Raw genomic sequence first — 10,474 nt, forward strand, 5'->3', positions numbered from 1 at the left:
GCTTTCATCTCCATTCCTTATGGGCTGGCCCTGCCATTTGGAGCCCTCTCCAGCAGCTCAGGTCCTCAGCACGTTGGGATGTTCAGCAGGAAGGCTCACTGTGCTTGAGCCATGCTGTTCACGAGGGTGGTTTTCCTTCCAGGGAAACCAGGCCAGGTCTGTCAGGGAGCCCTGAGAGCCCCCTGGATGTGCCAGCTCACAGCCTTGGACCTGGGACCCTTCTGCCAATGCTCTTGAGTCCATGACTGAATATTTAACATTAATAATTAATGACTTCTGCCCCTCTGCAGGGGTCTGACCCTGGAGGACCTCACCTGGGAACTGTAGGAAGCCACACATGGTCCAAGGTGCTGGGATCACTGTTCCAGGGCACTGGGGCTGGCTGCAAACAGCTCCTGGTTGCCCAAGGGGCAGCCAGCAGCCAGGTTTCAGTCCCACCTTACAGAAAGGCAAACCTGCAAGGTGTACTGCATAGGAAATGTTCATTCTCAGCCTGAAGTAATTGCACTGCTTAGGAGCTCTCCTTTGGCATCCAGGGAGAGTGAAACACCCTGGTTTTCCCTCCCAGCTTTAGTTTAAAGAAGCTGCATGATGAAACTGGGAATTTGCATCTGGAGCACCAGAGAAAGCCTTTATAAAGCGTTTCTTGCCCCGTGGCTTTTCTTTGCTGGCCTCCACCCTTGTTTCCATTGCTGTAGCATTGGGTGTGTGCTGAAATCTCTGGACATTTTAAATCGGACAGGAAAGATGCAGAACCTTGGCCGTGAGAAATTGAGCAAGGGAGAGAAAATGGACGTGTTGGATTTTGTGGTAGATGGAGCTCCCATCCTGCCTTGCCCTGGATAAATCTGGAAGTGTGGAGTAGGGATCAGATAGCAGATAGGCAGAGCTGTGTAGAATGCAGCGAGGTCTCTGCCAGTCTCAATATTTAAATCTCTTTCTTTTTTGCAGAAACCGCAAGTCCCCTGATTTCAAATCCTTTCCCGCTTTTACAAAGTAAGTGTGATGGATGTCTGTGGTGCAAAAGGCAGGGACTGCCCTCCTGCAGCCCTGCTGCCCTGCCTCCTGAGCAATTTTCATCAATAAATGCTTTTTTATTATGAGTCCAGGTGTCAAAGAATGGAATGCCTCACTTCTGTGGCTCTGGTGTTAGATTTAAATGTAACAGAAATCCTCCAGGAGGTTTCTGTGCAGTCTGGGGCTGAAATCACTTCATATTCAGTCTTCAGGGAGGTTTTTTGTGAGCATGTTCTGAGACCTAGATTTGAAAATGAACCCATATTTAGTTACATTCACGGACAGAAAGAAGTTGTAATCAGGGCTCAGCTCAGTAGAGACGTGCGCAGAGCCAGTGCCCTGTGGCCTGGGAGCACGGATTGGAAACAGGGACGAGCAGGAGGGGAGACACAGCAGGTCTGGGATGGGCTGTGCTGGTGCTCTCTGCTGGAGATTCTGCCCTGTGGCCTTGATGCTTTCAGCAGGTGGAGCTTCTTCCTTTGCCTTGCAGTGGGTTTGGTTCCTGGCATTGGGATTTTGGGGTGATACTGTCACTGGTGATGTGTGCTGCACCCTGAGCATGGCCAGAGTGGGAGGACAGGTGTTCTTCCTCCTCTTACAAACCTGAGAGAGAAGCAAGGGCTTTATTCAGACCATGGGAAGAGAAATCCAGTTAATGCCAAGACATTTGACGAGGGTGGTGAATTTGGGACTCCCCTTTTCCAAACATGCTCTAGAACACCTTGTTACCCCTTACTGTCTGAGCTGGCTGGAAGTGACAGAAGTTCTGTTTTCAAGAAACTTCCACTGATTTTGGGTTGTGCTGGTGTTTTTGTAGGAGCCTGCTGCAGGTTCTCCTGCTTTGTCTCATGAGTTTGTATCAAAGGGAAGGTGCAATTATGCTGTTAGTAAAGCTAAAGCCAATGGAAACATTGGGTGGAAATGCTGAGGAGTTTTTCTCACAGTTGTTTGCATTTGTTTCTCACCAAGATGTGGACAGAAGTGTTGAAATGTGGGTCTGATCTGCTGAGGAAGGAGCAGCCTGGGGGCTGTCCCTGCTGAGCCAGGGTGACACCGTGCTGGGTGTCTGTCACTGCACAAGCACCTCAGGGCGCTTGCTGTTGAAACTTTCTGTTAAAGCTCTCAACTCCTCTTCACTCCTGGCTTCAGACCAGGCTCTGCTATTTTCCCTGGCTTAGATGTGGTAGTGAGAGTTAGCATGGGAATTAGAGTGATTTATTTAACCTAAGCACAGGCACTGGTTTTCTTCTGCCTTGGCTCACACAGCTGCTGCCTTGCTCTGGGGCCTTGCTCACTGGGTAAAGTGCTAATAAAAGTGTCTAATTATAGCCCTGGGGAAAGCTGTTCTAAACTGTGCATCCAGCTGTGAGCACTAGTTCTGCATGCCTCAGGACACTGAAGAGGTTTCAGCTGCTGCTGGTTGAAACCTGCTCTCAGAAAACCTCCCGAGCACAGAGGGCCCAGCTTCCCCTCCCAGCTGGGAGCAGGACACAGCACAAGGGGAGAGCTGGGGGTCCCTTTGCTGAGCTCAGCTCACCTGAAGGACAGCACATCCCTGGGCATGTGTAAACCAAGCCTTGGGAAGGAAGAGCTGGAACTGCCAGCAGGAAGGACAAGCAGAGGTCCTGCAGTGCTGGGGAGGGCTGTGCTCCCAGGAAGGAGAATGGGGCACAGCTGGGGCTCAGATGGGTGTGCAGAGCAGTTTGGACAACTTTTCCAGTTTAAGTTGCAAGAGAAATGAGAGAGGAGGATTTACTGGATTACCAGCCCAGGTGAACAGTTCTTTTCCAGCAGTGACCTTTCCCTGGTTTGGGATACAGATTGCCTCTTTCTTCTCTCCACCTTCCAGATCCCTCTTCCTCTTCTAGCCCTGGCACATCCCACCCTCCTTCCAGGCCTGACTGTTCCCAGCTCTGCACTCTGGAGCATGAGGGGCTCAGGAGCTGAAAGCTCAGAAGGATGAGGGTTGAGAGAGCTCTGGGAAGTGAAGTGAGTTCATTCATTCCCACAGGGATCCTGCACATCCTCCCAAGCATCCCTTCCCTTGGTCCCAGGAAAGACTTTGGAACTGTTGGGTGAATTTAAATTTTATGGTTATTTTTAACATGGCTCATTTTTATTTGTGGAAACTTACACTTCTGTATGTCTTTGTCTCAGAATTATTTAGAAAATGCTTTGGCGTTTTCAGAACATGAAATTAACTTTTGAAAGTTGATGGTGATTTTGTTTCCAAAGTTGGACATTTCTGGAGTAGAACAGATGGGGCATCTTTTGGAATTGAGATGAAAATCAGCACAATTTTTCTGAGAAGAAAAAATCTCCCTGGGATAGATTTCTCACAGGGTATAGGCATAGGCATATGTGCTTCCCTGGGCTTTGGTTCTTCTGTCCTGGGTGCTGGTGCTTATTCATTGATACAGAATATGTTTTTCCCTTTGAACTTAGATCTAGACTTCTGAAATATTGTAGCAATAGACCCTGCTCCGTGTGTGTGCCAGGCATTTGTATCCAAAACTGTTCATGTGCCAAATGCGTTTGTCCATTCTGCTGCTCCAGGACAGATTGGCTCAGTGAGAGGTGGCAGTGCTGGTGTGGCTGCAGTGACAGAAGCAAACTGCAGTGCTCCCAAATTTCAGCACTCCGGTTTGAGATCACATCTGTTAACCAATGCACTCCACTGATACTGCTTAAACAGGCAAACAGGTGCTGTTACAGGTTAGCTTAGTGGAAAAAATGCACTTTCAACATAGAACAGGGCTAAATGTATCTTTCAGCTCCCAAGGGAGCTCTGCACCCAGCTCTTTCCTCACTCCAGCTCATTCATACTGCTCTGGCACATGGCTCTCCTGCTCTGCTCGCAGCCTTCAGGCACAGCTCTGGTTCCTGTGCTTCCTGCCCTCCACCTCTGCTTCCCTGGCATCCTGCTGCCCCCCAGCCCTGTGACACTCACCAGTCCCTGGTCTCACTGCGCTCGGTGACAGCCACAGATCCCCAGCTGAGTGTCCCCATGGCACAGCTCCACCCCAGCCTCTGACCGCAGCGTTTCTTACAGCCCAGTGCTCCTTGTCTCACTCAGGAAAGGCAGCAGACACTGGAGCTTGACAGAACTGGATGGAAAATCAATCCACCAGGCTTTGCTCACAGGCACAAAAGCAGCAGGGATCCGCTCCAGGCAGGCTGCAGCAGCCTGGGTGAGCAGCCCTGACCAGCGGGCAGCCTCCCAAAGAATCCCTCCCGAAGAATCCCGAAGAATCCCTCCTGAAGAACCCCTCCCAAAGAATCCCTCCTGAAGAACCCCTCGTGCAGGTCCCTGAGATGCCCCAGGGCAGCAGCTGCTCCCCAGAGCACTCTGCCCATCCCCTGGCAGTGAGGTGCAGCAGGAGGAGCTGCCCTGCCCCGCTCCCTGGGAGCCACTGAGGTATGCACCTGTGCTGCTTCCCTGCAGACTCTGTGTAATTCTTCTGAACTGATTTCTCCCAAACAGAGCCTTACACCTGTGGAGCTTGTGGAATCCAGTTCCAGTTTTATAACAATCTCCTGGAGCACATGCAGTCCCATGCAGGTAAGCTGGGCACTTGGACTCGCTGCAAGCAGAGAATTAAATTCTGTGCTGCTGCCTGGTGCTGACCCCGATGTGTGTCCATAGGGTTCTCAGTGCTCCCCATTGCCACAGCCCCAGTCATTTCACCTGCAACAAACACAGTCATCCCTCAAAGGCTGGAGCACACAGGCTCTGGTAAATACTGCTCCTTTCTGCAGGGAGGGAATGTGCCATGCTAGCTCAGAGTCCATCCCACTGCTCATTGCCTTTTTCCAGAGCTGTCCAGAGAATCCTCATTGCATAAGCTCCTGCAGCAGGTTAAATCCCCCCTCGTGCCAAAGGGGTGGCTCTCATGGAAGCAAACAAACCAAAAACGTTCGCAGGGCAGCAGAGCCTTTGCCCACACAAGTCCTGTCCTGTGCCTGTATCTCCTGGAGTTCTGCAAAGGACTGAAATGTGTTCTTGGAAGAAGAATTTGCCATTTCAGCAGCTGTGTTCAGTTCCCTCTCAGCTACCTACAAATGAGAATTCTTAGGAGTGATTCCAGTGCTTTGTTTCTAAGTCACTGTTTTTGTTTCCTGTCTTGATACATAAGAGATGATTTTAAAATTTCAAAGCCAAACCTGTTTCAAAGACAGCACTCAACATAACTTCTATGTTCAAAAATGTAGAAACAGAATTAATTTTATATTGGCAGATTTTTTTTCCTATTTTTTTTTTCTTCTTGAATAAAAATTCAAGTGAACTACCAGAGTTTTAGGAACAATTAAATCCCTTTTGACAGATCTGTGTTCTCCAACAGAAGCTGCTCTATTGAGATGCAGATGCAGTGCAGACCCTGAGGAAAGCAGCACAGGAGGACAAGAGCCTTGAGGAAAAGCATATTTTCCTTTCTGTAACAATAATGTTAATCAAAGTTCTTATCTTGTTCTCTGTTTTAGCTTTAGTCCTAATTTTACTAGTGTCACTTGAGTTCTTCATCCATGAGGTTCCTCAATTCCATTTCAGTCCCTGTTGGCAAATCTTAGTGCAGGCTCTGTGTGTTATTCAGCAGCTCCTTTATTTACAATCTGTGTGATGTTAGAGACTCAGGGTGCTTTATTAGCAGAGGTGTGAGTTTGTGTTTCTGTTAGAGCACTGGGGTTCCTGTGGAGTAATGGCACATTATAATAATGAGGAGCTCTGCTCAGGGCAGGGCTGTCCTCACTCCCTGCCCTTGCTGCTTGTCCGTGGCAGTTTCTGCTGCCTCTGTGTCCTGCCCATCCTGTTCTTGCTCTGGGCTCTGTGAACTGCAGCATTTTGAGTTACAGCTCTGGTGACACTGAGCACAGGAGCTTTGGGGACAAGGGCAGCTCACTGGCAGGGTCGAGCTGTTGAAAGTTTTAAGCTAGTGCTACCTTCAGCTTCCTCCTTGTTTCTTCTTTACAAAGGACCTGTGGTGGTGGTGCTGAGGGCTCCCTGGCAGGGTGGGCAGGCCCTGGCACAGGGTGCCCAGAGAAGCTGTGGTTGCCCATCCCTGGCAGTGTCCAAGACCAGGTTGGACAGGGCTGGGAGCAGCTGGGACAGTGGGAGGTGTCCCTGCCATGGTAGGGGTGGCACTGGGTGAGTTTAAGGTCCCTTCCAAGCCAAAGCAGTCTCCTGTGGTTGTTCACCTGGCTTGCTTTGGCCACAGAACAGGGCTGGAGGGAGCAGTGTCTGTGACTGGGCTCCTGTCACATCAGAGCTCTGTGAATGGCTGAATCCCCTTTGCCCAGCTCAGGATTACTCTTGGTAAACTCTGTTTTCTCATTGCTCCCTGCTCTGTTTGCAAGTCCCTTCCTTCTGCTGGCTGCCTCCTCCTGAGGTCTCCCCGGTGCAGTGACAGGGTGGCCGTGGCTCTCTGCAGGTGCCAGCGAGGCTGTGCCCTGTGAAAGGCACTGTCCCCTCCTGTGGCCTCTGTGGGCTGGTTCTTGGCAGCCTTGTGCTCACCCCTGTGCCCTTCTCCCCGTGTGCAGCTGGAAGAGCGGGCGGTGTTCTGAGGGCAAAAGCCGAAGGGAGGCAGGGGAGGTGTGGGCAGCGTTGGTGTCCAGCTCTGGGATGTGTGCAGTGAAGGGACAGGACCTGCAGCTGCCCTGGCTGCACCTGTTGCCTTCAGGCTGGTGGGAGCTTGTAGTGAGGTGAGGATCAGTCTCCCTTCCCAGGGAACAGCAAGGGTGAGAGGAAACAGCCTCAGGTTGTTCCAGGGGAGGTTTGGGTTCAAAGGGTTCTCAGGACCCTGAGCCCAGGACAGGGGTGGAGTCACCATCCCTGGAAGTGCTCAGAGAACAAGTGGATGTGGCACTTGGGGACATGGCTTAGTGGTGAATGTGGGGCTGGGCTGGGCTGGTGGTTGGACTGGATGATCTTAGAGATCTTTTCCAGCCTAAAGGAGTCTGTGATTCTGGGATTTCCATATCCAAGAAACAGCATTGCCCCAGCTCTGAAGTCTGGGAGTGCAGGGACCTGGCAGTGGTCAGCAGAACTGGTGGCACAGGATGCACGGGCTGGGGACACAGGCATGGCAGTGGTTTATTCCTGCTCAGGGAATGTTTTATTATGGGCATGGAGAGAGCCAAGAAGCCTGTATGGGTCAGATGCTCCCTCAGTTCGTGTGTTCAGCAGCCCAGTTTGCTTTGTCCTGTCCAATGCAAAGGGCTGATCTCTTCCAGTGGCTGGGCTGCCTCCCTGGGCCCTTCTCACGAGGGACAGAGGCCAGGGAATGGAATGTGCTGCTGGCCTCCAGAGCAAAATCAGGGACGTGCTGGCTCTCGAGTCATTCAGAGGGCTGAGCCTGGAGGCTGGAAGGTAATAAGGAGAGATTATAGTTTCATAAAGCAGCTACACAGTGAGAAGAAGCAATTAGAATGTAAATTGGGAGCTGAAAGGCAGAAACAGAACAGCAGAACACCAGGAAGAGGAATTTGTTCTGTAATTACACTGAAGAATATACAGCTTTGACTCCCTTTAGAGTATTTTGTTCAGGTCGAGTGCTGCCATATAATGCCCTTCCTGCAATCTAGGCCTAAAAAACCAAAAGGAGGACTAGGCTGAACCTGAATTAAAGGATTGGAGGCATGAAGGAAAATTAAGAACCATGATCTGTGTAGTTCACAGACTGCCTGATAAGGAAGATGAGGCTGAAATGTACAAATCTCATTAATGCCATGCTGAATGCCAGCAGATATTTGTGTATAATAAATCCCCTATTAGGAAATAAATAAAAGAGTTTTGGTGAGAAAATACAGATGGTTTCTCCCCCTACCCATCCCTCACCAAGACAAGGAGGGCCTGAACCATGAGCAAAGTTAGTAGGCAACATCCAGCATTTTCCTTTGCCCACCCACAGAGGTTTGGAGTTGAGGACAGCGATGACATCGGCTCGAGAGCGATCAGTCTGGCAGATGCTGGAGGCAGGGTGACGTGTCACACCTGTCCCCTGGTGCTCTCTGAGACACCTCGTGCTCCTCACATCTCTGCACACCTGCAAAGACCAACCTGTGGCTGCAGTGTGAGCGTGGCAACACTCCTGGGCATTGCTGGGAGTCCCAGAGCCTGTCCTGGGCTGTGTCCTGTCGTGTCCTGGGTTGCTCTGAGGTGTTGCCCCAGCCTGTGCCAGTGCCCAGGGGTGACTGAGCAGCCTGGGCCTGTTGGTGGGCAGGTCTGCAGTGCCTGGCAGTGAGGGGCAGAGCTGCTCACACTGGAGAGGAGCTCTGGAGCTCCATCACACCCCTGCTTGTGTCCCTGCTCTCCCAGGTTGCTGGCACACATGGAGGAGAGCAGCTCTGCCCTGTCCTGTGTGTCCTGTTGCCCCCAGAGCAGCCTGGCAGAGCTGGGGGTGCCTCAAGGCACTGCTCCAACTCGTGCTCCTCTGCCCAGAGCACGGGGCAGGGTCACTGTACCCTGTGCTGGTGTCCCCAGGCTGCAGGGGCTGCCACCTGAGCTGGCCAGTCTGCACTCCCTGTAAAATCACTGGAGAGCCAGTGACTCCAGGTGAGTTCAGGCCACAGTGGTTCTTACTCTAGGAGAGGATCTGCTTCTGCCTGGGTGGATGAGCTGCAGCCCTGAGTGTAAAGGGAGCCCTGACGGGCCACCTCAAAGCGAGGTGTGTCTGACAGGAGCCCAGAATTAGCTGTGGTGAGTCCAGCTGGGATGAGCAAATGCCTGTTCTGTTTTCTTTGGTTCTATTTCCATCCTCCTGCTCAGCCTGGTTATCAGTCTGTCCATCTTCCTGCTTCCTCTTCCAGCCCATTTCATTGTGCACCGTTCCTTCACAGCCTGTTTCACAGCACCATTTCATAATGAAACACACTTAGAACTAGAGAATTTCCTCTGGAGGGTGGGGAGAAATTCTTGGGGCACAGGAGAGGAAAACATAGATACAATACAGACATGTATACTCCACCTTGCTTGCATTTTCTTGTAAGAGCCCATCAGACTGGCAGCTAAAAAGGTTAACCCTGTTATATACACAGAAATGGGAGCATGAACACAAAGGCTTCGGGGGCACTTGGTGTCTGCAGCCTCAGGGTGGGATGGTCTTTGGTCCACACTCCAGAAACTTTGGCTTTCTGTTTGCAGCCTGAGACATCAGTGGGAGCCCCAGAGGAGATGAGCCCTTGCTCTTCACGGGGAAGAAACCAGCCCTGAAGGTTGCAGACCCTTAGATGCAGAGGAGCTGAGCACAGCTTGAAAACCAAAGTGCTTCCCAGAGAGAACAGGGCAGCTCCCTGCAGTGCAGGGAGGGGCAGGGAGGGAACAGAAGGATCAGTGTCTGTTCCTCCTCGTTTCAGAAGCAAAGGAATGGCCCAAGTTAGGATGAGCTTCCATTCCTCCTGGTGTGCAGCTTCAGCTCCTCAGGAGACATTCCTCAGGGTGTGCTGATGGCATCAACATCCCTGGTGCACAGAAAGACAAGTGGCACATTTCAGCCACATTTTGGGAAGTGATAGGGTGTGAGTCCAAAGACAGTTCCAAGGCCTCTGAGGGTGCTGTGCCAGCTCTCTGAAAGCTGCCTAAAAGCCACAGAGAGTGGGGTGGGTTGTTGTCCCTTTAGTTAAAGGAGCCCTGCATAAATGTGGAGCAATCTTTGTGCTTTGAGCATTGTTTTGTGCTTTTAACCCATCCCTGTCTCTTGACTCACAGCTGACAATGAGAACAACGTTGCCTCCAGCCAGCCCAGGTCACCTCTCCCCGTGGTTGAAGAAAAGTGGAAACCACAGCTCCAAAGAAATAACGCCAACAACAGTATGTAGCAGCTTCTCACTTTGTCCTCAGCAAACAGTGTTTGATTTCATCCTTAATTCATGTCCTGCCTGGCAGAGCACAGCACCCCTTCCCACTGCAGGAGTGCAACAAAGAAAGGGTGGTTGGAAAGGTTTGTGAGGAGGATGCATTTGGTAACTCCTGGCAGAAGGTAACTTCTGATCTAAGATCAGACTTCCTGGCCTGGAGTTAAAAAACTAATCCCCTAAAAACCTAATTGTGGTGTGACACAGGCACAGAGTACCCAGAGCAGCTGGGGCTGCCCCTGGATCCCTGGCAGTGCCCAAGGCCAGGCTGGACAGGGCTGGGAGCAGCTGGGACAGTGGGAGGTGTCCCTGCCATGGCAGGGAGTGGCACTGGATGGGTTTTAATGTCCCTTCCAACCTAAAAAAGTCTGGGATTCTGTGATTTGATGTCCATCTTTCCATCTGGGCTGAGTTGTGACTGTCACCACACCAGGGACAGGACGCAGATCTGCTCCCTGCTGAGCAAGAGCAGGGCCTGTCTCTGGAGGTTCCTCTGTCCAGAAACCTTGGGGGAACAAATCCAAGGCTGGAGTTGGCTCTTCCATCATCTGGGCACGTTCCACCTCTTTGGGGGTGTCTGAGCATTGTTTTGTGCCTTGCCCCCGCTCTC

At 51.4% G+C, this 10,474-nt stretch overlaps 1 protein-coding gene across 5 annotated transcripts in view; it reads left to right on the forward strand.

Annotated features, from left to right (window-relative positions):
• ZNF618 (zinc finger protein 618) overlaps nt 1-10,474 on the forward strand; it is a 118,868-nt gene that overhangs the window by 99,741 nt on the left and 8,653 nt on the right. For 4 of the 5 annotated variants that reach the window (XM_058853956.1, XM_058853957.1, XM_058853960.1 and 1 more), the window contains 3 exons: nt 952-996; nt 4,502-4,579; nt 9,719-9,820. In XM_058853956.1, coding sequence (XP_058709939.1) covers nt 952-996; nt 4,502-4,579; nt 9,719-9,820 — 225 coding nt within the window. The remainder of the gene's footprint in view (nt 1-951; nt 997-4,501; nt 4,580-9,718; nt 9,821-10,474) is intronic. The other variant, XM_058853959.1, reaches the window with a different exon arrangement.

The sequence above is a fragment of the Poecile atricapillus genome, chromosome 20, assembly GCF_030490865.1.
Source record: "Poecile atricapillus isolate bPoeAtr1 chromosome 20, bPoeAtr1.hap1, whole genome shotgun sequence".
NCBI classification, from domain to species: Eukaryota; Metazoa; Chordata; class Aves; order Passeriformes; family Paridae; genus Poecile; species Poecile atricapillus.